Raw genomic sequence first — 27,280 nt, forward strand, 5'->3', positions numbered from 1 at the left:
ATGAGAAGCGTGGTTACATCTGTACATGAGGCAGCCAAAACAATAGTATGCTTTTCTGGGTGTGGGAATTTAGTGTGGATCTGGTCTTCTCAATGTATTTCATGTGTATCTGGCCTTCATCGATTCAGCAATTTAGGAGCGCCAAAATGAGATTATATCTTGCCCCCCAACCTAAAAACGTTCTGACGCCCCTGATCAGGGGGATAATAAAATGATATGTGGGTCATTGTAGCAACTATAAGTCTGCTGAGTTAATGACAACAGTGATCCCTGGTGGGTGACAGAACCACTCACAGATCACACATTAATCTCACACTCTTTAATCACACAGTAACCTGCAAAACATGACAATTACTTTATCTGTTGATCAGGTTTAAACATCAGATCAATATAAACATACTGTAATATATGAGATTATTTATTATTAAGGTTTATCATTTGCAAATTGACAGGAAGATCTGGTGTATTTATGTCTATTTTCATATCAGACTTACAGTAGGGGCTGATCTGAGTCACACGCTGCGGCCGCTTCTGTTGGTGTAGTTGTGTCTGTGACTATATGATAATGCGGGTAATAGCCCTTCCCCTGGTGTACAAGCTGCGTCTGACTGTGCCAGGACTGAGACGCTGACCTCCAGCATCTGTAGACACTGTAACACCGCTCAGTACATCTTTACATGTCACCATCATTCACACCATAGACACTTACCCCATCCCCATGCTAGGTGCAGAGTTTCTATCTGAGTGTGACCTCCAATGTGAGTTTCTATGCATCTCTATACACAGCTACTTCACCGACATACAGATGTGTCCTCATACACCTTTCCTATATCCTGCCATGTATATTATGGTTTAGCATGCCATAGAGTCAGAGATTTAGCCATGCTTTATTATGATACTTTAAACATATTCTATTATGGGAAACATTTTTTTTTTAAATCCATCCACTCGCTGCATGTAGAAAAAAGTTTAGCCATGGTATGTACAGAAAAGGTGTAAGTGGACACATCTCTACCTGTAACACTTCCATGACACTCACATAATAATAATAATAATAATAATAATAATAATAATAATAATTTTATTTATATAGCGCTCTTTCTCCAATAGGACCCAAGGCGCTTCCATACCACCCAACATTCTCCATGGTGACATAGGGACTCCTGCACCCAAAAAGGGGACATGGACATGGCAAAAATGGGGCACGGCTTTACAGGAATGATGTGATTGTGATCCATGTCCCCTGATTTCAAACCTACACACTGCACACCCTGCACCCATATAATTATACTTATCATTCTCCTGTCCCAGCACTGGCTGCTGAGCTGCAAAAATCACAGGGAAAGTGTCCTCTGTGGCCATTATCCTTGTGATTTGCGCAGTAGAGATTTTCCCTGTGAACAAGGTGCAGGTGCCAAGTTCTCAGAGACCTGCGCATGCAGAGCAAACTGTGTCACGAAGCCAGAGTCTACTGCACCACCGGAGAGGAGGGGGCCCATACAGAACCTGTATAAGGGCCCCCTTTTCTCTGAACCGACATCTGAGAACACCTAATACATTTTCAATACACTTCTACGTGCATGTGTCAAAGCTACTTCAACTGTGTACAAACACAATGAGGATGTATGCACAGTGCGATTTAGACACATGCAAAGTATAAAGAAAATGTTTGACTGCACCCGACACAGCATGTGACTCAGAATCAGGCCCTTATTACTCTCTATGAGCTGTAATAAACATAAATGCCTCATAGTCAATAAGGTCACTCTCTGCTGTTTTTTTATGGACTGCACAGTGATCAATAACAAACCCTTCATCAGTGAGAACTTTTCTTGCAAATTTCTCATCATATCTGAACAGATGTACCTTGTCCTGCCCAATCATCGCATAAGTTGTATTTAAAGTCCCTATCAATATCAGGTATCCTTCAGGTTTTAGTAGCTTCACAAATTTTCTGAAATTATTTATATAATCATCTTGGTCTTTGCTGATGAAATCCAACATCCCTGCACTGATGACACAGTCTGCTGGTGGGAGCACCTCCGGGTCTGTGAGATTTTCATTGTCAATGTCACATTTCATGATCTTTGTTATTGCCGTCTTCAATGTCATGTGTTTGTCCTGACACTGGTCACTGAAATATACAAACACAATAAGGTTCACTATGATCTAGGACTAGCCATGCCACCACATGAGAAATAGGATATAGTTTTATAAGGAAATTGAATGGATGGGAAGGTATAATTTAGGAAGGCATTGTTTGTTTTCTAGAAGGGTTCCTCGAAAGTGGTTGAGATTGGGCATTATTCTACACTTTCAATCAGACACCACTTTAATCTTTCAGGAGCATTTTATATGGCAGTGGTAGGAAACAGGAGGCCATTGAATACCTCTATCCGGAACACTCAGCTCCTACCTGCTTTATTCTCTGCTTAAAACACAGCTACAATCAATTATAAAGCAGAGAATAAGACTAAAGATGATCAGAGCATCAAATTTCTTTATTGCTTATCATCATGCAATATAAATAGTGTATGTGGATCTTAGAGCATTTGTGACACTTTTGGGTTAGTGGAAGCAAAGAACCAAGGAGTCTGCAGTCTTGAGAAAGTCCCAGTGCATTGATGGATGAAACGCGATGACACTATCACTCACTGGCTTACCTCTACTGCATCACCAGCACTGGGAGATACTCTGCTGTAAGTGACTGAAACTACCCCGGCACTGTGGTCTGCACTGGCAGCGACAAACATCCGGCAGCTAACCAAACAGAGCTAAATGCTTACCAGCACTGTTACCTGCCCGGGGCGGTGATAGCCTCACCACCGGGAGAAGAGGAATGGGGGCTTGATCGCAGTGGAAGGATCACTACACGTGTGCAGGGGTAACTATTACAGCGGCCACGCTACGGTAATCAGTATTCTGTGTCTGAACTTAGCCGGGATGCCGGCAGCCAGCATTGACTAAGCGGAACATTGTTACCAGTAAAAGCCTGTGGGTGCAGTGAGGTCATTCATTTACTTGGAAATTCTAGTGCTGGAAAAATGCTTCTTAGTTGCTAAAGATATTAAAGCAACAGTTTCCCAGTATATCACTACCTTAGAATAACAACACTAGGGAGCATTAAGGACCATTAATTAGGTGAGGACCACTGATGAACTCTCTATGTCCTGCAAGTCACCAGGGACACTTAATGAACAAGTCTCATGCATTTATATTTGTGAGATTAATACTCAGCCTGCTGTAATAATCTCCAGCATAATTCTGTCCACTGATTCCATGTACTGCAACTACAGGTATGTCCTGAAACATCTTACCTCAATATGCCATGTAGTGGGAGATCCCTGGTGTGAGTGATCTGATGGGTACCATGCAACTCTTTTCATCGGGCATCTATTTTGCTGAAATGCATCTTATTTGCATCACGATGTGAATAGAGTGCATATGCAGACACTGCTGATTAGAATGATATGTGTGTGTCTGCGGATTTATCAGCATACAAAATGCATGTTACAGTTTTTACTAGGAAAACACTGTAATGTAGCATTTCATGTGCAGATACAGCTGCAGTCGCACACAGAATATAGGCATGATGCATATCATTTTACTCAGCATAAGCTGTTTGTGCGGCATATTCACATTGTTTTAAATAAGATGCATTTTAATGGAAAAGTTACACGTAAAGACACTCAGCGCTACGAGTCACGCCACGGCATAGCCTGACAAGAAGGGCTGATTAACATGCAGGGAGGCTAGATGTGAGTGGACACTTCTTTATCTCCTGCACTTCTGTAAGCAAGTAATGTAACTTGTGTACACTTCCCAGTTAAACCAACTCCTAGTACAGGAAAGACCATATTTCCATCCAAGGACTGTGACATAGAAGATGGTATATTGTACTGCATATTTTACTCTCTAATCAAGAAAAAGAGAAAAGTAAAAAAGTATCAGCAATAAGACTTGAATACTACAGAGAAGCCTTGTCGAGGCCTAGTGGATTAACCATATATTTATAATCTCTGAATTTGCTATTATCCTGTAGTGTTCAAGTTATTTCTGATACCCCTTGGTGTGCTGGGAGAAACTTTTTCTTTTTCTTGTTTAGAATAACCCCTCCCTTCATGCACATGAAAATTATTACTAAATTGCTTGAGCAGCTTCCATTTTATATTCCTAGTTTACTCTCTACTGTGCATCCATAGGTGTGCGCAGGGGGGGTTCCTGGTGCGCACAGGCACCCCCTAATGTCTGGCACCCCGATCTCACATGCCTGATGCAGCGATCGCTGAGCAGGCTGATTACTGTCCCCTCTGCGCTGCACCCTGTCAGGATTGCATTACTGACTGGTCACCTGGGTTAATGAAGGGTGCCGCTGCCACCGGCTTTCAAACTCCATGTACAAAAACATGCTCGCACGCCCACCTGCCACATGCCCACCTCTCTCCTTCTATGTTATGCCAGCACCAGCCACTGATGAGGAGCAGCATGCAGACAGCGTTCCTCTTAGGAAGACAAATTCAATACTGGCAGGCGGTCAGCAGCAGCATTGACACGTCACTCGTTTTTCCAGCAGCAGCAGTACTAGTCTATGACTGTCAGTGTCAGTGAGTGACTGACTAGTAAGTAAGCTGCTGCAGCTTGCAGGGGAAAGAGAGAGGGAGCCAGACCAGGCTGAGGAGGAGCAGTGTAATTGCAGTGAGTGCCATCAGGGGTGTTTGTTTGGTGCACACCATAACATCTGACAATGTATCTGCTTTATTAGGATTGGTACAAGGGTGGATATTTTATATTGCATTGACCGTCAATAGATGGTGCTAGACATGCCCATAAGGCGGTGCTAGACACACCCCTCCAATGGTGCACCCCCTAATAAAATGTGCTGCGCACGCCTATGTGTGCATCATGTACACTAAATGGTTGTGCAAAAACTATTGGTTTCAAAGGAGCTTTCAAAAGTTTAGAGCTATCAAGTCACCAAGTAGGGGGAGTCTTATCATGGAGAAAGAAGGAGAATCTGACAAGAATACTGATGCTATATTAGTCCTTACCAGAAAGTGAGTTATTACATTTATTTACATGAAATTGTTTTGAGAATATGCCTTAAAGGATAGGGTGTGAAATGTTTGGCTGAGTTATTTTATTACAGGTTGAGTATCCCATATCAAAATATTCCGAAATATTCCGAAATACGGAATTTTTGAGTGAGACTGAGATCATGAAAATTAAGAATTTACTTACCGGTAATTCTGTTTCTCGTAGTCCGTAGTGGATGCTGGGAACTCCGTAAGGACCATGGGGAATAGCGGGCTCCGAAGGAGGCTGGGCACTCTAGAAAGATCTTAGACTACCTGGTGTGCACTGGCTCCTCCCACTATGACCCTCCTCCAAGCCTCAGTTAGGTACTGTGCCCGGACGAGCGTACACAATAAGGAAGGATTTTGAATCCCGGGTAAGACTCATACCAGCCACACCAATCACACCGAACAACTTGTGATATGAAACACAGTTAACAGTATGAAACGATAGAGCCTCTCAACAGATGGCTCAACAATAACCCGATTTAGTTAACAATAACTATGTACAAGTATTGCAGATAGACCGCTCTTGGGATGGGCGCCCAGCATCCACTACGGACTACGAGAAACAGAATTACCGGTAAGTAAATTCTTAATTTCTCTAACGTCCTAGTGGATGCTGGGAACTCCGTAAGGACCATGGGGATTATACAAAGCTCCCAAACGGGCGGGAGAGTGCGGATGACTCTGCAGCACCGAATGAGAGAACTCCAGGTCCTCCTCAGCCAGGGTATCAAATTTATAGAATTTTGCAAACGTGTTTGCCCCTGACCAAGTAGCTGCTCGGCAAAGTTGTAAAGCCGAGACCCCTCGGGCAGCCGCCCAAGATGAGCCCACCTTCCTTGTGGAATGAGCATTGACAGATTTAGGCTGTGGCAGGCCTGCCACAGTATGTGCAAGCTGAATTGTACTACAAATCCAACGAGCAATAGTCTGCTTAGAAGCAGGAGCACCCAGCTTGTTGGGTGCATATAGGATAAACAGCGAGTCAGATTTTCTGACTCCAGCCGTCCTGGAAACATATATTTTCAGGGCCCTGACAACGTCTAGCAACTTGGAGTCCTCCAAATCCTTAGTAGCCGCAGGCACCACAATAGGCTGGTTCAGGTGAAACGCTGACACCACCTTAGGGAGAAACTGGGGACGAGTCCTCAATTCTGCCCTATCCATATGAAAAATCAGATAAGGGCTTTTACATGATAAAGCCGCCAACTCTGACACTCGCCTGGCAGATGCCAGGGCCAATAACTAGAGATGAGCGCCTGAAATTTTTCGGGTTTTGTGTTTTGGTTTTGGGTTCGGTTCCGCGGCCGTGCTTTGGGTTCGAACGCGTTTTGGCAAAACCTCACCGAATTTTTTTTGTCGGATTCGGGTGTGTTTTGGATTCGGGTGTTTTTTTCAAAAAACACTAAAAAACAGCTTAAATCATAGAATTTGGGGGTCATTTTGATCCCAAAGTATTATTAACCTCAAAAACCATAATTTACACTCATTTTCAGTCTATTCTGAATACCTCACACCTCACAATATTATTTTTAGTCCTAAAATTTGCACCGAGGTCGCTGTGTGAGTAAGATAAGCGACCCTAGTGGCCGACACAAACACCGGGCCCATCTAGGAGTGGCACTGCAGTGTCACGCAGGATGTCCCTTCCAAAAAACCCTCCCCAAACAGCACATGACGCAAAGAAAAAAAGAGGCGCAATGAGGTAGCTGTGTGAGTAAGATTAGCGACCCTAGTGGCCGACACAAACACCGGGCCCATCTAGGAGTGGCACTGCAGTGTCACGCAGGATGGCCCTTCCAAAAAACCCTCCCCAAACAGCACATGACGCAAAGAAAAAAAGAGGCGCAATGAGGTAGCTGTGTGAGTAAGATTAGCGACCCTAGTGGCCGACACAAACACCGGGCCCATCTAGGAGTGGCACTGCAGTGTCACGCAGGATGTCCCTTCCAAAAAACCCTCCCCAAACAGCACATGACGCAAAGAAAAAAAGAGGCGCAATGAGGTAGCTGTGTGAGTAAGATTAGCGACCCTAGTGGCCGACACAAACACCGGGCCCATCTAGGAGTGGCACTGCAGTGTCACGCAGGATGTCCCTTCCAAAAAACCCTCCCCAAACAGCACATGGCGCAAAGAAAAAAAGAGGCGCAATGAGGTAGCTGACTGTGTGAGTAAGATTAGCGACCCTAGTGGCCGACACAAACACCGGGCCCATTTAGGAGTGGCACTGCAGTGTCACGCAGGATGTCCCTTCCAAAAAACCCTCCCCAATCAGCACATGATGCAAAGAAAAAGAAAAGAAAAAAGAGGTGCAAGATGGAATTGTCCTTGGGCCCTCCCACCCACCCTTATGTTGTATAAACAAAACAGGACATGCACACTTTAACCAACCCATCATTTCAGTGACAGGGTCTGCCACACAACTGTGACTGATATGACGGGTTGGTTTGGACCCCCCCCAAAAAAGAAGCAATTAATCTCTCCTTGCACAAACTGGCTCTACAGAGGCAAGATGTCCACCTCATCATCACCCTCCGATATATCACCGTGTACATCCCCCTCCTCACAGATTATCAATTCGTCCCCACTGGAATCCACCATCTCAGCTCCCTGTGTACTTTGTGGAGGCAATTGCTGCTGGTCAATGTCTCCGCGGAGGAATTGATTATAATTCATTTTAATGAACATCATCTTCTCCACATTTTCTGGATGTAACCTCGTACGCCGATTGCTGACAAGGTGAGCGGCGGCACTAAACACTCTTTCGGAGTACACACTTGTGGGAGGGCAACTTAGGTAGAATAAAGCCAGTTTGTGCAAGGGCCTCCAAATTGCCTCTTTTTCCTGCCAGTATAAGTACGGACTGTGTGACGTGCCTACTTGGATGCGGTCACTCATATAATCCTCCACCATTCTATCAATGTTGAGAGAATCATATGCAGTGACAGTAGACGACATGTCCGTAATCGTTGTCAGGTCCTTCAGTCCGGACCAGATGTCAGCATCAGCAGTCGCTCCAGACTGCCCTGCATCACCGCCAGCGGGTGGGCTCGGAATTCTGAGCCTTTTCCTCGCACCCCCAGTTGCGGGAGAATGTGAAGGAGGAGATGTTGACAGGTCGCGTTCCGCTTGACTTGACAATTTTGTCACCAGCAGGTCTTTCAACCCCAGCAGACTTGTGTCTGCCGGAAAGAGAGATCCAAGGTAGGCTTTAAATCTAGGATCGAGCACGGTGGCCAAAATGTAGTGCTCTGATTTCAACAGATTGACCACCCGTGAATCCTTGTTAAGCGAATTAAGGGCTCCATCCACAAGTCCCACATGCCTAGCGGAATCGCTCCGTGTTAGCTCCTCCTTCAATGTCTCCAGCTTCTTCTGCAAAAGCCTGATGAGGGGAATGACCTGACTCAGGCTGGCAGTGCCTGAACTGACTTCACGTGTGGCAAGTTCAAAGGGCATCAGAACCTTGCACAACGTTGAAATCATTCTCCACTGCGCTTGAGACAGGTGCATTCCACCTACTATATCGTGTTCAATTGTATAGGCTTGAATGGCCTTTTGCTGCTCCTCCAACCTCTGAAGCATATAGAGGGTTGAATTCCACCTCGTTACCACTTCTTGCTTCAGATGATGGCAGGGCAGGTTCAGTAGTTTTTGGTGGTGCTCCAGTCTTCTGTACGTGGTGCCTGTACGCCGAAAGTGTCCCGCAATTCTTCTGGCCACCGACAGCATCTCTTGCACGCCCCTGTCGTTTTTTAAAAAATTCTGCACCACCAAATTCAAGGTATGTGCAAAACATGGGACGTGCTGGAATTTGCCCATATTTAATGCACACACAATATTGCTGGCGTTGTCCGATGCCACAAATCCACAGGAGAGTCCAATTGGGGTAAGCCATTCCGCGATGATCTTCCTCAGTTGCCGTAAGAGGTTTTCAGCTGTGTGCGTATTCTGGAAAGCGGTGATACAAAGCGTAGCCTGCCTAGGAAAGAGTTGGCGTTTGCGAGATGCTGCTACTGGTGCCGCCGCTGCTGTTCTTGCGGCGGGAGTCCATACATCTACCCAGTGGGCTGTCACAGTCATATAGTCCTGACCCTGCCCTGCTCCACTTGTCCACATGTCCGTGGTTAAGTGGACATTGGGTACAACTGCATTTTTTAGGACACTGGTGAGTCTTTTTCTGACGTCCGTGTACATTCTCGGTATCGCCTGCCTAGAGAAGTGGAACCTAGATGGTATTTGGTAACGGGGGCACACTGCCTCAATAAATTGTCTAGTTCCCTGTGAACTAACGGCGGATACCGGACGCACGTCTAACACCAACATAGTTGTCAAGGCCTCAGTTATCCGCTTTGCAGCAGGATGACTGCTGTGATATTTCATCTTCCTCGCAAAGGACTGTTGAACAGTCAATTGCTTACTGGAAGTAGTACAAGTGGGCTTACGACTTCCCCTCTGGGATGACCATCGACTCCCAGCAGCAACAACAGCAGCGCCAGCAGCAGTAGGCGTTACACGCAAGGATGCATCGGAGGAATCCCAGGCAGGAGAGGAATCGTCAGAATTGCCAGTGACATGGCCTGCAGGACTATTGGCATTCCTGGGGAAGGAGGAAATTGACACTGAGGGAGTTGGTGGGGTGGTTTGCGTGAGCTTGGTTACAAGAGGAAGGGATTTACTGGTCAGTGGACTGCTTCCGCTGTCACCCAAAGTTTTTGAACTTGTCACTGACTTATTATGAATGCGCTGCAGGTGACGTATAAGGGAGGATGTTCCGAGGTGGTTAACGTCCTTACCCCTACTTATTACAGCTTGACAAAGGGAACACACGGCTTGACACCTGTTGTCCGCATTTCTGGTGAAATACCTCCACACCGAAGAGCTGATTTTTTTGGTATTTTCACCTGGCATGTCAACGGCCATATTCCTCCCACGGACAACAGGTGTCTCCCCGGGTGCCTGACTTAAACAAACCACCTCACCATCAGAATCCTCCTGGTCAATTTCCTCCCCAGCGCCAGCAACACCCATATCCTCCTCATCCTGGTGTACTTCAACACTGACATCTTCAATCTGACTATCAGGAACTGGACTGCGGGTGCTCCTTCCAGCACTTGCAGGGGGCGTGCAAATGGTGGAAGGCGCATGCTCTTCACATCCAGTGTTGGGAAGGTCAGGCATCGCAACCGACACAATTGGACTCTCCTTGTGGATTTGGGATTTCGAAGAATGCACAGTTCTTTGCTGTGCTGCTTTTGCCAGCTTGAGTCTTTTCATTTTTCTAGCGAGAGGCTGAGTGCTTCCATCCTCATGTGAAGCTGAACCACTAGCCATGAACATAGGCCAGGGCCTCAGCCGTTCCTTGCCACTCCGTGTCGTAAATGGCATATTGGCAAGTTTACGCTTCTCCTCCGACAATTTTATTTTAGGTTTTGGAGTCCTTTTTTTTCTGATATTTGGTGTTTTGGATTTGACATGCTCTGTACTATGACATTGGGCATCGGCCTTGGCAGACGACGTTGCTGGCATTTCATCGTCTCGGCCATGACTAGTGGCAGCAGCTTCAGCATGAGGTGGAAGTGGATCTTGATCTTTCCCTAATTTTGGAACCTCAACATTTTTGTTCTCCATATTTTAATAGGCACAACTAAAAGGCATCTCAGGTAAACAATGGAGATGGATACTAGTATACAATTATGGACTGCCTGCCGAGTGCAGACACAGAGGTAGCCACAGCCGTGAACTACCGTACTGTACTGTGTCTGCTGCTAATATAGACTGGTTGATAAAGAGATGTCTATGTAACTATGTATGTATAAAGAAGAAAGAATAAAAAAACCACGGTTAGGTGGTATACAATTATGGACGGACTGCCTGCCGAGTGCAGACACAGAGGTAGCCACAGCCGTGAACTACCGTACTGTACTGTGTCTGCTGCTAATAATATAGACTGGTTGATAAAGAGATGTCGTAGTAGTATGTATGTATAAAGAAGAAAAAAAAACCACGGTTAGGTGGTATACAATTATGGACGGACTGCCTGCCGAGTGCAGACACAGAGGTAGCCACAGCCGTGAACTACCGTACTGTACTGTGTCTGCTGCTAATATAGACTGGTTGATAAAGAGATGTCTATGTAACTATGTATGTATAAAGAAGAAAGAAAAAAAAAACACGGTTAGGTGGTATACAATTATGGACTGACTGCCTGCCGAGTGCAGACACAGAGGTAGCCACAGCCGTGAACTACCGTACTGTACTGTGTCTGCTGCTAATATAGACTGGTTGATAAAGAGATGTCTATGTAACTATGTATGTATAAAGAAGAAAGAAAAAAAAAACCACGGTTAGGTGGTATACAATTATGGACGGACTGCCTGCCGAGTGCAGACACAGAGGTAGCCACAGCCGTGAACTACCGTACTGTACTGTGTCTGCTGCTAATATAGACTGGTTGATAAAGAGATGTCTATGTAACTATGTATGTATAAAGAAGAAAGAAAAAAAAACCACGGTTAGGTGGTATACAATTATGGACGGACTGCCTGCCGAGTGCAGACACAGAGGTAGCCACAGCCGTGAACTACCGTACTGTACTGTGTCTGCTGCTAATATAGACTGGTTGATAAAGAGATGTCTATGTAACTATGTATGTATAAAGAAGAAAGAAAAAAAAAACACGGTTAGGTGGTATACAATTATGGACGGACTGCCTGCCGAGTGCAGACACAGAGGTAGCCACAGCCGTGAACTACCGTACTGTACTGTGTCTGCTGCTAATATAGACTGGTTGATAAAGAGATGTCGTAGTAGTATGTATGTATAAAGAAGAAAAAAAAACCACGGTTAGGTGGTATACAATTATGGACGGACTGCCTGCCGAGTGCAGACACAGAGGTAGCCACAGCCGTGAACTACCGTACTGTGTCTGCTGCGACTGGATGATAAATGATATAAAAAATATATATATATCACTACTGCAGCCGGACAGGTATATATTATATATTATATAATGACGGACCTGCTGGACACTGTCTGTCAGCAGAATGAGTTTTATTTTTATAGAATAAAAAAAAAAACAACACACAAGTGAAGTCACACGACGAGTGTTTAACTTTTTCAGGCAATCACAATATAAGTATACTACTAACTATACTGGTGGTCAGTGTGGTCAGGTCACTGGTCAGTCACACTGGCAGTGGCACTCCTGCAGCAAAAGTGTGCACTGTTTAATTTTAATATAATATTATGTACTCCTGGCTCCTGCTATAACCTATAACTGGCACTGCAGTGCTCCCCAGTCTCCCCCACAATTATAAGCTGTGTGAGCTGAGCAGTCAGACAGATATATAATATATATAGATGATGCAGCACACTGGGCTGAGCCTGAGCAGTGCACACAGATATGGTATGTGACTGAGTCACTGTGTGTATCGCTTTTTTCAGGCAGAGAACGGATATATTAAATAAACTGCACTGTCTGGTGGTCACTCACTATATAATATTATGTACTCCTGGCTCCTGCTATAACCTATAACTGGCACTGCAGTGCTCCCCAGTCTCCCCCACAATTATAAGCTGTGTGAGCTGAGCAGTCAGACAGATATATAATATATATAGATGATGCAGCACACTGGGCTGAGCCTGAGCAGTGCACACAGATATGGTATGTGACTGAGTCACTGTGTGTATCGCTTTTTTCAGGCAGAGAACGGATATATTAAATAAACTGCACTGTCTGGTGGTCACTCACTAGTAAACTCTCTGCACTCTCTACACTTCTACAGTACTCCTCCTAGTCCTAAGCTCCAGTAAATCTCTCTCTCTTATAATCTAAATGGAGAGGACGCCAGCCACGTCCTCTCACTATCAATCTCAATGCACGTGTGAAAATGGCGGCGACGCGCGGCTCCTTATATAGAATCCGAGTCTCGCGAGAATCCGACAGCGTCATGATGACGTTCGGGCGCGCTCGGGTTAACCGAGCAAGGCGGGAGGATCCGAGTCTGCTCGGACCCGTGAAAAAAACCATGAAGTTCGGGCGGGTTCGGATTCAGAGAAACCGAACCCGCTCATCTCTACCAATAACATGACCACTTTCCACGTGAGATATTTCAGATCCACGGTTTTTAGTGGCTCAAACCAATGTGATTTTAAGAAATTCAACATCACGTTGAGATCCCACGGTGCTACAGGAGGCACAAATGGGGGCTGAATATGCAGCACTCCTTTCACAAATGTCTGAACTTCAGGTACTGAAGCTAGTTCCTTTTGAAAGAAAATCGACAGAGCCGAGATCTGTACTTTAATGGAGCCTAGTTTTAGGCCCATATTCACTCCTGCTTGCAGGAAATGCAGAAATCGACCCAGTTGAAATTCCTCTGTTGGGGCCTTTTTGGCCTCGCACCATGCAACATATTTCCGCCATATGCGGTGATAATGTTTTGCCGTAACATCTTTCCTGGCTTTAATAAGCGTAGGAATGACTTCCTCCGGAATGCCCTTTTCCTTCAGGATCCGGCGTTCAACCGCCATGCCGTCAAACGCAGCCGCGGTAAGTCTTGGAACAGACAGGGGCCCAGCTGTAGCAGGTCCTGTCTGAGCGGCAGGGACCAAGGGTCCTCTGAGATCATCTCTTGAAGTTCCGGGTACCACGCTCTTCTTGGCCAATCCGGAACCACGAGAATTGTGTTTACTCCTCGCTTTCTTATTATTCTCAGTACCTTTGGTATGAGAGGTAGAGGAGGGAACACATACACTGACCGGTACACCCACGGTGTCACTAGGGCGTCCACCGCTATCGCCTGAGGGTCTCTTGACCTGGCGCAATACTTCTCTAGTTTTTTGTTTATGCGGGACGCCATCATGTCCACCTGTGGACGACCCCATTGATTTACAATCATTTGGAAGACTTCTGGATGAAGTCCCCACTCTCCCGGGTGGAGGTCGTGCCTGCTGAGAAAGTCTGCTTCCCAGTTGTCCACTCCCGGGATGAACACTGCTGACAGTGCTAGTACATGATTCTCCGCCCATCAGAGAATTTTTGTGGCTTCTGCCATCGCCGTCCTGCTTCTTGTGCCGCCCTGTCGATTCACATGGGCGACTGCCGTGATGTTGTCTGACTGGATCAGCACCGGCTGGTGTAGGAGCAGGGATTTTGCTTGACTTAGGGCATTGTAAATGGCCCTTAGTTCCAGAATATTTATGTGAAGGGCAGTCTCCTGACTTGACCATAGTCCCTGGAAATTTCTTCCCTTTGTGACTGCCCCCCAGCCTCGTAGGCTGGCATCCGTGGTCACCAGGACCCAGTCCTGTATGCCGAATCTGCGGCCCTCCAGAAGATGAGCACTGTTCAGCCACCACAGAAGAGACACCCTGGTTCGTGGAGACAGGGTTATTAAACGATGCATCTGAAGATGCGATCCGGACCACTTGTCCAACAGGTTCCACTGAAAGATTCTGGCATGGAACCTGCCGAATGGAATTGCTTCGTAAGAAGCTACCATCTTTCCCAGGACTCGCGTGCAGTGATGCACCGATACCTGTTTTGGTTTTAGGAGGTCTCTGACTAGAGAAGACAACTCCCTGGCTTTCTCCTCCGGGAGAAACACTTTTTTCTGGGCCGTGTCCAGAATCATTCCCAGGAACATTAGACGTGTCGTGGGGACCAGCTGTGACTTTGGGATATTCAGAATCCAACCGTGCTGGCTCAGCACTTCCTGAGATAGTGCTACTCCCACTAACAACTGTTCCTTGGATCGTGCCTTTATTAGGAGATCGTCCAAGTATGGGATAATTAAAACTCCCTTTTTTCGAAGGAGTATCATCATTTCCGCCATAACCTTGGTAAATACCCTCGGTGCCGTGGAGAGTCCAAACGGCAGCGTCTGGAATTGGTAATGGCAATCCTGTACCACAAATCTGAGGTACTCCTGGTGAGAATTGTAAATGGGGACATGTAGGTAAGCATCCTTGATGTCCAGGGATACCATGTAATCCCCCTCGTCCAGGCTTGCAATAACCGCCCTGAGCGATTCCATCTTGAACTTGAATTTCTTTATGTATGTGTTCAAGGACTTCAAATTTAGAATGGGTCTCACCGAACCGTCCGGTTTCGGTACCACAAATAGTGTGGAATAGTTAACCCCGGCCTTGTTGAAGTAGGGGTACCTTGATTATCACCTGCTGGGAATACAGCTTGTGAATTGCCGCTAGCACTGCCTCCCTGTCTGAGGGAGCAATCGGCAAGGCGGATTTTAGGAAACGGCGGGGTGGAATCGCCTCGAATTCCAGCCTGTATCCCTGAGATACTATTTGAAGGATCCAGGGATCCACCTGTGAGCGAACCCACTGATCGCTGAAATTCCTGAGGCGGGCCCCCACCGTACCCGGCTCCGCTTGTGAAGCCCCACCGTCATGCGGCGGACTTGGAAGAGGAAGCGGGGGAGGACTTTTGTTCCTGGGAACCTGCTGTTTGCTGCAGCCTTTTTCCCCTGCCTCTGCCTCTTGACAGAAAAGACCCTCCTTTTCCCCGCTTATTTTTCTGGGATCGAAAGGACTGAACCTGATAAAATGGCGCCTTCTTAGGCTGCGAGGGGACATGGGGTAAAAATGCTGACTTCCCAGACGTTGCTGTGGAAACTAGGTCGGAGAGACCATCCCCAAATAATTCCTCCCCTTTATAAGGCAAAACTTCCATGTGCCTTTTGGAATCTGCATCTCCAGTCCACTGGCGAGTCCATAAGCATCTCCTAGCAGAGATAGATAGTGCACTTACTTTAGATGCCAGCCGGCAGATTTCCCTCTGTGCATCTCTCATGTATAAGACTGAGTCTTTTATATGGTCAATTGTTAACAGGATCGTGTCTCTGTCTAGTGTGTCAATATTTTCTGACAGGTTATCTGACCATGCAGCGGCAGCACTGCACATCCAAGCTGACGCAATTGCTGGTCTGAGTATAATGCCTAAATGTGTATATACAGACTTCAGGATCGCCTCCTGCCTTCTATCAGCAAGTTCCTTAAGGGCGGCCGTATCCTGGGACGGTAGTGCCACCTTTTTTGACAAACGTGTGAGCGCTTTATCCACCCTCGGGGGTGTTTCCCAACGTAACCTATCCTCTGGCGGGAAAGGGAACGCCATTAGTAATTTCTTAGGAATCACCAATTTCTTATCAGGGGAAGCCCACGCTTCTTCACATACTTCATTTAATTCATCTGACGGGGGAAAAACTACAGGTAGTTTTTTCTCCCCAAACATAATACCCTTTTTTGTGGTACCTGGATGTAAATCAGAAATATTTAACACCTCTTTCATTGCCTCAATCATGCAGCGAATGGCCTTAACGGGCATTAAATTTGACTCATCGTCGTCGACACTGGCGTCAGTATCCGTGTCAACATCTACTTGTGCCACCTGAGATAACGGGCGTTTTAAAGCCCCTGATGACTTTTGAGACCCTTGGACAGGCACGAGCTGAAGACTCGGCTGTCCCACAGTCGGCATGTCGTCAAATTTTTTATGTAAGGAGTCTATACGTGCACTCATTTCCTGCCATAATACCATCCACTCAGGTGTCTGCCCCGCAGGGGGTGACATCTCTGCTAAAGGCATCTGCTCCCCCTCCACATCATTATCCTCCTCAAACATGTCGACACAGCCGTACCGACACACTCCACACACACAGGGAATGCTCAAATAGAGGACAGGACCCACAAAAGCCCTTTGGGGGGACAGAGTAAGAGTATGCCAGCACACACCAGAGCGCTATATATATACAGGGACTAACTGAGTTATGTCCCTAATAGCTGCTTATACTGTATACAGTGCCAATTTAGTGCCCCCCTCTCTTTTCCCTCTTACTGTACTGTAGAAATGCAGGGAAGAGCCAGGGAGCTTCCTTCCAGCCGAGCTGTGAGGGAAAAATGGCGCCAGTGTGCTGAGGAGATAGGCTCCACCCCTTTTTCGCTGCCTATTCTCTCGCTTTTTTTGGGATTCTGGCAGGGGTATTTACCTCATATATAGCCCCAGGGGCTATATATTGAGGTATTTTAGCCAGCCAAGGTGTTTTTATTGCTGCCTCAGGGCGCCCCCCCCCAGCGCCCTGCACCCTCAGTGACCGGAGTGTGAAGTGTGTATGAGGAGCAATGGCGCACAGCTGCAGTGCTGTGCGCTACCTTGGTGAAGACAGGATGTCTTCATGCCGCCGATTTTCCGGACCATCTTCCTGCTTCTGGCTCTGTAAGGGGGACGGCGGCGCGGCTCCGGGACCGAACATCAAGGCTGGGCCTGCGGTCGATCCCTCTGGAGCTAATGGTGTCCAGTAGCCTAAGAAGCCCAATCCGGCTGCAAGCAGGCAAGTTCGCTTCTTCTCCCCTTAGTCCCTCGCTGCAGTGAGCCTGTTGCCAGCAGGTCTCACTGAAAAAAACAAATTCTAAGACTATAACTTTCAAAGAGCTCAGGAGAGCCCCTAGTGTGCATCCAACCTCGGTCGGGCACGAGATCTAACTGAGGCTTGGAGGAGGGTCATAGTGGGAGGAGCCAGTGCACACCAGGTAGTCTAAGATCTTTCTAGAGTGCCCAGCCTCCTTCGGAGCCCGCTATTCCCCATGGTCCTTACGGAGTTCCCAGCATCCACTAGGACGTTAGAGAAACTTTGTTTTCTGATGGCTCAATGTACACAAACTTTGATTAATACACAAAGTTATTAAAAATATTGTATTAAATGACCTCCAGGCTGTGTGTATAAGGTGTATATGAAACATAAATGCATTATGTGCTTAGACTTAGGTCCCATCACCATGATATCTCATTATGGTATGCAATTATTCCAAAATACGGAAAAATCCGATATCCAAAATACTTCTGGTCCCAAGCATTTTGGATAAGGGAGACTCAACCTGTATTGACCATCTAAGTGGCTCACAAATTATTTACCCTAGATCAGAAGTTCCCAAACGTAGTCCTCGAGGCACCCAACAATCCAAAAATTAGGTATATCGATGGTTCAGCACAGATGTTTAAATCAAATTGACTGACGTGCTAATTAAGTAACCTGTGGCCAAGCATGGATAAATTTAAAACCTGGACCGTTGTGGTGCCTTGAGGGCCGCATTTAGGAACTTCTGCCCTAGATGTTTCCACATTACTAGCCATGGTGGGATTCAGCCAATGATAACAATACCTTTTGGCACAAAGGATAACTTTCTGAATAATTTTTAAAGAAATGAGATTTGGTTATAGTTGAAAGCATAAATCAGATCCAAGGTAAATACATGAGAGATGTAAAAGAAGAAGAGAGTAATTAGTTTACCAGGGTGCACCGGGACTCAAACAATTTCTATTAAAGGTTTATCACTTTATTGGTATGCACTAAAATATCTCATTATTCCATTGCTATAACAGTGACATATAAAATAAAGGATAGTGAAAAAGAAGAGAAAACGTGTGTATAATATAAAATTATCCAATATTAACTGTTGTCTATTTTGGGTTTTTAAATCAATTCTATGAGAGCACAGCGGCTGTTATCTCTCACAAATCATGTATATTCATACACAAACTACTGTATATCTGAAGTGTTCTATTATCACATAATGTATCTGGGGGCACCACTACTGAGGGCACAGCTACAGGGGGCACAGTACTGGGGGCACAACTACTGAGGCACAGTACTGGGAGCACAGTACTGGGGGCACCACTACTGAGGGCACAGCTACAGGGGGCACAGTACTGGGGGCACCACTACTGAGGGCACAGCTACAGGGGGCACAGTACTAGAGGCACAACTACTGAGGGCACAGCTACAGGGGGCACAGTACTGGGGGCACAACTACTGAGGCACAGTACTGGGAGCACAGTACTGGGGGCACCACTACTGAGGGCACAGCTACAGGTGGTACAGTATTGGGGGCACAACTACTGAGGGCACAGTACTGGGGGCACCACTACTGAGGGCACAGCTACAGGGGGCACAGTACTGGGGGCACCACTACTGAGGGCACAGCTACAGGGGGCACAGTACTAGAGGCACAACTACTGAGGGCACAGCTACAGGGGGCACAGTACTGGTGGCACAACAACTGAGGGCACAGTTACAGGGGTCACAACTACAGAGGGCACCGCTACAGGGGGCATAACTGTGACCACGCTCCTTCCACATGAAGCCACGCCCCTATTTTTTGCTATGCACTAATCTTCTTTTGCCTATTGGGGTTAGGGGGGCACTGGTCGCCAAAGAAAACTTTCCCCCTGGGCACCACAAGGTCTAGAACTGACCCTGTCGTTATAGGCTATATGGGTGGCTTTTATTGGGAGTATCTATAGTCACAGTCAGTTAATGTAGCTGCTATTTGATGATATATAGTATACTACTGTATAAGCTCACTATATTTCAGTAACAACTTTATTGAGTGAGTATATACTAGTCAGCTGTTTTTAATTATTGCAGTCTATACATTCCAATTACAGCTATCATTATTATACCTTAGAGAACTTCATTAGACTTGTGTATTATTATAGCTGCTATTGGGATGTAGTCATGAGAGAACGCCGGTCACTATATTAACGTCAGAATCCCAAGCGCTGAACAGCCCGACAGCCGGCATGCTAACAGGGACTATTCCCACTCGTGGGTGTCCACGACATCTATAGAGAGGGAACAGAACCTGTGGTGAGTGCAGCAGCAACCGAGCCCACTACATGGCGAGCGCAAGGGGCTACATTGTGCCCCCACCGGTAATCTGGTGACTGGCAGGATCCCAAACTCAACCCCTGCTATTGATGATATATAATGGGCTGTATACGCACTGTATGTCAGTAACAACTTCAGTGAGTGAGTATATATTAATCAGATGTTATTGCAGTCTACACATTCATTTTGCAGCTGTTGGTATTATACCATAGAGAATTTGTATTATACCATAGAGAATTTGATCAAACTTCTGTGTCATAGTGTCTCCTACCCCCATGTGCCGGCTCAGTGTGCTGTGTCTCTGTGCCTATGACAACATTCTAGTGCACAGTCTGGAACATGATTACTAGAGGAGGAGCTGGGCCAACATGCACTGGGCTCACTGGGGGATTTCCCTGTACCCCTTCGGGACAGTCTGACTCTGGCCAGGTCAGATAAATGGCAATAGAGATTGCATCAGTTACATATGAAGCATTAGCACCGGGCAGGTATTACACTTGTTTATATTATCAGAAACATTAGAACTAGACTAAAGTCAGGAACATTTCATCCTTTGAGATATTTCTACAATTATGACAGTGGTTCTTAAACTGTGGCTCCCTGGTGTGCCTCAAGGAACTTGCAGGGGAGCCTTGGATTTAGGGTCCAGGACTAATTCAAATTATTTATGGTCAATGTAACAGGCAAAACCAGTGCTGGTGGCTGCTCATCATAATATGTGTGGACAAACAGAAGCAGATCTAGCCCCTAACCACACAATTAAACCAAAGGATAATATAAAAAGTCTGTTTACTTCATTTAATATTTCTTTCTTAATTATTCTATAAAGAAACATTTAGCCTATGGGTTCCGTGAAAAGATTTCTGCTACTGTAGGGGGCCGTGATTCAAAAAAGTTTGTGAATTAGGAGATTTACAGATATAGCCAGGCTCATCACAGCCGCAATGTGTACATACATGCATACACATCACAGCAATGACTAGCCATGCCTGGCTATGCCTATTCACACCCGTGCTTAAGTACATGCAATGCGTATGCATCACGTGCATGAATATACACACACGCATACATACGCAGCAACTTAATGGCAACCATGACTAGGTGCAGGCACAATGAGTGTGGCTACATCTGCAACTGCTCAAAGTAGAAAACAGGAAATTATAGGAGGTGCAGGTGCCATAAATTGTATATATGATAACAGTGCTTAGTTGAGACATTTCTATATAGTCTACACTACTGACAAGAATGAGCGTTGGCATGCTTCAGGATGAAGAAGGTCCCTATGGTGAGGTAAGAAGATGTTGGTCTAGGCTGGAAGTGGAATGCTTTTCCAATACTTTGACGCCAAAAGTTATGCCTGAGACCCATCTATGCGATGCACTACTGACTCAGGCCATGGGAGGACTCATTATACAGGCACAGTGGAATCTGTGGTGGCTCTTAAGACTTAGATGATGTAACAGAGATTTGCTACACATGAAGAGGCACTTCTGGGATCATCTTATGCCTCGGAGCCAGAGGACCCTTGAGAATACTTTCTTTGTTGCCACATGCTTTAGACACTATATTTGGGGCTCCACCCAGAAAGTATTTATGATGTTAATAAATACAAAATAGGGAAACAGACATTTATTGTAAGTTCTGTGCAGATTATATCATTCCCTCATATACTGGTTCCCACTAATGCAGAATGCTGCATCCAGGGGCTGGCTGGCAACTCTCAGCCTGGGGGGAAAATGCAACCAATTGGCCCCTGCTTTCCTGTTCAGACCTGATCACAGCCTGTAAGAAAACGCACAGCAGCAATCAGGTCTGAATTACCCCCAATGCAGTAAAGTTATCACACCTAAAAACAATAAATGAGTTTTATTGTTCTGGAACTCTTTGTCACTGTGTCTTCTTTGACTTGGTTCCGCTAGAGTATCTCAGGCATAAAGGGTTAGTGCAATATATTTTAGATTAGCACAATACCATACCCTCAACCGTATTTATCATACAATGCTTGCTTTGGTCACCACAACAATTAACACTGACTTAGCTGACTACATGATAATTCATCAAGTTCACAGTACAATATCAATATCACAGTCCATCGGGGAACCCCTTCTCCCTTGTTGGTGCACATGTGAAGAATCGTTTGGAGGTTATGGGGGTCATTCCGACCCGTTTGCATGCAGCGGTTTGTCGCTGCGGTGCAAACAGGTCCGGAATGCACATGCATGGTGGCCGCATTGTGCGTGCGCGATGTTGCCCGGGGCCGGGGGTCGCCGGGTTACGTTGCGTCCTACGATGGAAGCGGTCACAGAGCCGACGCAAAGAAGATTGACAGAAAGAAGGCGTACCTGGGGGGATCCGGACCATTGGAGACCGTTTTCGGGGAGTGGTAAGGAAAACGCAGGCATGTCCAGGAGAACGGAGGGTGGATGTCTGACGTCAAAGCCGGCTCCAGCATCGCAGAGATCGTCGCACAGGGTAAGTAGGTATAGGGCTGGTCTTGTTTTGTTTGAAATTTTTTTAGCTTAGCAGGGCTGCACAAGCGAACGCAGCCCTGCTAAGCTAATATACACTCCCCCATAGGCGTGGACTAGTTGAACGCAGCAGCAGCAAAAAGTTGCTGGCTGCGATCAACTCGGAATGACCACCAATGTCTCTATTAAATGAGTCTTGTTTTCCTCTGAAACAGTTGCTCCAGAGGGTTAAACAACACTAACTAGGCTTCCCCAATCTCTCTTTACTTGTATAAATTCACAGGGATTGAAGGGTTTAATGTGTTCTAGCAATAATAGCAGATGTAGGAATATAACCCTGCTCTATCTCTGCCTGTTCACTGAGAGAGTAGAAAAGGGAACAGTAAAGTAGCGGTCTCCTGACTAACACCGGTAAGTGCTGCTCCTCACAGGAGTATTTGAAGATGAATGGTTTATTAAGAGGTCAGTGCCTATTATCAGCAACTTTATAATCCTGACTGACTCTTGAGGTAAATAAGCAGATGGAAGAAGAAGCTGGGGGTAAATGACAGATGCAAATCACATCTGTTAGTGCTGGCTGATGAGGAAATAGTTTGAGAATTTGCAGACAATAAATCTATTACAGGTTGAGTATCCCATATCCATATATTCCGATATACGGAATATTCTGAAATACGGACTTTTTTGAGTGAGAGTGAGATAGTGAAACCTTTGTTTTTTGATGGCTCAATGTACACAAACTTTGTTTAATACTCAAAGTTATTAATAATATTGTATTAAATGACCTTCAGGCTGTGTGTATAAGGTGTATATGAAACATAAATGAATTGTGTGAATGTACACACACTTTGTTTAATGCACAAAGTTATAAAAAATATTAGCTAAAATGACCTTCATGCTGTGTGTATAAGGTGTATATGTAACATAAATGCATTCTGTGCTTAGATTTAGGTCCCATCACCATGATATCTCATTATGGTATGCAATTATTCCAAAATACGGAAAAATCCCATATCCAAAATACCTCTGGTCCCAAGCATTTTGGATAAGGGATACTCAACCTGTATATCCTGTAGTCTGTTAATTACTTCTTCTGTAATCTTACTGCCATTACTGTCTCTGTGCTGTTATTGTGAACTGGAGATAGTGTATCACATTACTACAGCCTGAGCCTAGTTATTATTTAGCTGAGAAGGAGAGAGAATTGACTGCATAGGAAAGGAAAGAGTTAAACATCTGGTGAGGGGTGGACCTAGCTGTGAGGAAAGTACAGCCTTTTTTGAAGGGGAGGGTTTGATATATATAGGGAAGGTGAGGCCATTTTAGCTCTCTCTTGTGGTGATTTGCCTTAGTGAGTGCTGCAGTGCAGACATTAATTTGTTCACACATATTTTGTGGAAACTGTTTTTGTGTGTGCAATTCTGCTGTGTCCCCTCTGCCTGTGCCATCTTCCGCATTTAATCATGTCTGCCCGCCCTCACCGTTCCGCTGGGCCCCCAGCTTGGTACCGCGGTTCTAGATGTGGAGCTGGGCCAGGGGAAAGGGTGGTTGGCCTGGGGGACGGGGCCCCGTCCCCTGGGGCCTCCACGAGCGCGGGCAGGAGCGCAACACGGCGGGCCGGATCGGCCTCGCCGCTGGGGGCCGGGCCGGCGTTGCCGGCTGGGCGCGGGCGGCTCGGGGGGGGGGGGGGGGGGGGGGAAGTCCGTTCAGGCCGCCCGCAGGTCGACGGGCATCTGCCCTCGCCTCCTGGAGCGGCGGAGTCAGTGGCGGCGTCGGGCGCCCACGGGCGCGCGCATGCGCGTCGCGGAGGGAGCCAGGTTGTGCGGCCGGACCCGGCCTCTATCTCTCCACCCTTGCCGCGGCCAGGTGGAAGTTCCGGGCGGGGGGAGAGGGCCGGACGGAGGTCGTTTGTTCGTCGCGCGGGGCCTGTATCGGAGCCTCGCGCGGCGGCAGTAAATGATGCGGCGGCCGGGAACTCCATGGCGGGAGGCAGTGGGACGCGCGCACGCCCACGCTCGCCGCAGGTGGCGCCAGCCGCGCACGGGGGTGCGCAGGGGCGCCGCCAGCACTTCTGTCCCCACTCATAGCTCCCCGGCGGCCGGAGTCCGGCAGGGGCCGGGGGGGGGGAGAGGGACAGGGGAGTGCAGCGCGAGACAGTAGAAGGCAGCGCTGGGCAGGAGAGGGCAAGGCAGGCGCACGGGGACACGTTAGTGAGCGGTGCTGGGGCGTGTGCACGGAGTGCGCGCGTGCCCACCGCGGGCGGGGCTGTGCGCGCGCGACCGTGCGCAGCAGCACCGCGGTCCTCCCTGTCTCCCCAAAATACTCCACCGGAGCCAGAATGCAGCGGCTTTGGGGGGAGGAGGGGCGACAGGGAATGGGTTGGTGGCCGCAGGGCCGCAGCACGCGCTGCGTGGCAGGGCGGCGGCTCCTCCCCAGGTACGGGGAATAGCTCTGATTTGCAAGGGGAGGAAGTGTTTTCTGATGGGGAGAGTGAGGGCTCCGACAGGGGTGCCCCGCTTTCCCGCTGGGGCGGCGGGCGTCGGGTGCCCGGGTCACGACCGTCGGGCGGCGGGCGCGGGATCGCGCCCGGGCGCTGGCCGGGGGTCCTTCAGGATCCGTTGCCGGTTTTCGCAGTGGTCGGAACCCTCCCGGGGCACTGGCGTCGGCCCTGGCCACAGTGGTGGGGGCATTGGGGCCGCTAGCCGCGGTGGCCTCCCCGAGGGCGGCAGCAAGTTCCGGCGCGTCTGCGGAGGCAGGCGGGTTCGGCAGGCGGAGGGCCTCAGCGGCGCAGCGGGTGGCACGCGCCTGCCTGGAGCTTGGAGCAGCCGCTGTGGAATTGGAGCTAGGTCCGGGACAGGATGGGCAGGGGCGCGCGGCCGCAGCGCCCCCCACTCGTAGGGCTCTGCGTGCGCCGCGAGTGCGGGCCGGGTCCCCCTCTTCTTTGTCTTTTATAGGGGAGCACGAGGACGAAGGGATGGCAGACTTCATGGAGGAAGACGTCGAGGTTGACGCGCCAGAGGATTCCATGTCGGAGCGGTCGACGGCATCAGGTGAGGTGGTGCAGTCAGTATCGGGTTCCTCCGCGAGCTCTAGTTCTCATAGCTCTTCTTCTTCCTCCTCTTCATCTTCTCTGTCGTCGCAGGCGTCCGAAGTAAGTAGCACTACTAGGGCGAAGAAGAGGGCGGCAAAATTTGCCAAGCGGGCAGCAAAGCAGCAGAAGAGGCGTAAGCGGCGCAAGCGGGTTAGCGAGGAAGCTCGTAGGACCAAGAAGCGCGCGATTTGCCCGGGGTCGTTCGCTGCGACTACACCGCAGTAATGCGGGGGCTGCGGGACAGCTGCCGCAAGAAGATTCGTAGGGGTGACTTCGTGGACGTGTTCGTATTAACAAAGGCCATGAAGAAGGATTATAAGGCGGCGGCCGCGAAGAAGGGCATTGGGGCTGAGGCTTTCCGGTCCTTCGATAATTGGCTGGCCGGTTTCCGGGTATTTGCGGCGTGCTACTTGGAGGATAGGCCGGAAGAGCACATGAATGTAATCCGGTATCTGCATCTCGTACACGACATGCAGCGCACATTCTCGGGCTCGGAGTGGCGTCGGTATGATCAGGAGTTTCGGGAGAAGCAGGAAGGCTTGCGGGTCATGGACTTCGGATTCAAGGATGTGGAGGTCTGGCTCAAAGTAACCCGGGCCTCGCAGCAGGAGGAGGAACCCCGGAAACAGGGGGTGGACAAGCGACGCGCAGGGTCATCAGCCCAGGGGTCCGGCGCGGACGGCGGATTTGCCAAGGCAGGTGGATCGGCCGTCCGTGCAGGAGGGCGTTCCGCCACGAGAGGAAAGTGTTTCGCGTTTAACAGCGGAACATGTTCCTTTGGCAAGCAGTGTCGTTTTCGACACTCCTGCCTGCATTGTGGCGGATCCCACCCAGCCTCCTCCTGTTTCAAAGGCGGTAGACAGGGGGCGCGGGGTAAGCAAGCGTACCCCAGGCAGGCCGCGAGCGGGACCGCTCTGCAGAGCTCCAACACCAATTAAGTTGGGGACTATGGGCCGGTGGTTGGAATTGTATCCGAATAGAGAGGATGCAGATTTTTTGTTTGACGGTTTTAAGTTTGGCTTTCGCTTGCCTGTTGCGAGTGAGGTGTCCGTGCGGGCACAGAGGAACCTCCAATCTGCCCGAGCCTTGCCGGGAGTGCTATGGGAGAAAGTGGATAAGGAGGTCAGGTTGGGCAGGATGGAGGGACCGTTTATGTCACCCCCGGTGGATGATTTGGTCATCTCTCCGGTCGGGGTGGTTCCTAAGAAGACTCCAGGCGCTTTCCAGCTCATACAGCATCTTTCTTACCCGTTAGGGGCGTCGGTCAATGACGCAATACCGCCGGCTCATTGCTCGGTGGTGTATCAGTCATTCGACGAGGCGCTAGAGATGGTCCGCAGCTACGGGACCGGGGCCCTCATGGCTAAGATTGATGTTGAATCAGCTTTTAGGTTATTGCCGTTGCATCCGGACTCATTCCGTTTTATGGGTTTCCGGATTGGGGCGGAGTATTTCATCGACAAATGTTTGCCGATGGGATGTTCCGTTTCATGCTCATTTTTCGAGCGTTTTAGCACGTTTCTTCATTGGTGCGTGGAGTCTTCGTCATGGGGTCACGGGGTTGCCCATTACCTCGATGACTTTCTGTGTGCGGATCCGGCTAATGCTACACGGTGCGGCGACTTACTTTTTAGCATCCGAGCTCTCTTTTACCACTTCTGTGTTCCCGTGGCCGTGGACAAAACAGAGGGTCCGGCCTCCTGCTTGTCAATTTTGGGGATTGAAATTGACACGGTGGCGGGAGAGTGTCGGCTGCCCCGGGACAAGGTTTCGAAGCTCCGCGACACCATTTGCCGTTTCGAAGGGTCACGTAAAGTCACGCTGCGGCAGGCACAGTCCTTGCTGGGCATGTTGAACTTTGCTTGTCGGGTAATACCGATGGGCAGGGTTTTCTGCCGGAAGCTTGAAAGGGCGACGGCGGGGTGTGCCAGGCCACATCATTTTGTGCGT

The 27,280-nt window shown here is 48.1% G+C and overlaps 1 protein-coding gene across 1 annotated transcript in view; it reads right to left on the bottom strand.

The window, feature by feature from the left end:
* Positions 1–1,713: 1,713 nt before the first annotated feature.
* The window catches only part of LOC134965671 (nicotinamide N-methyltransferase-like), a 54,087-nt gene continuing 28,520 nt past the window's right edge, over positions 1,714–27,280 (bottom strand). Inside the window, exon 3 of the mRNA XM_063941996.1 lies at positions 1,714–2,134. Within this exon, the coding sequence (XP_063798066.1) occupies positions 1,714–2,134 (421 nt within the window). The remainder of the gene's footprint in view (positions 2,135–27,280) is intronic.

This window comes from Pseudophryne corroboree, chromosome 10 (genome assembly GCF_028390025.1).
Source record: "Pseudophryne corroboree isolate aPseCor3 chromosome 10, aPseCor3.hap2, whole genome shotgun sequence".
In the NCBI taxonomy this organism is placed as follows: domain Eukaryota; kingdom Metazoa; phylum Chordata; class Amphibia; order Anura; family Myobatrachidae; genus Pseudophryne; species Pseudophryne corroboree.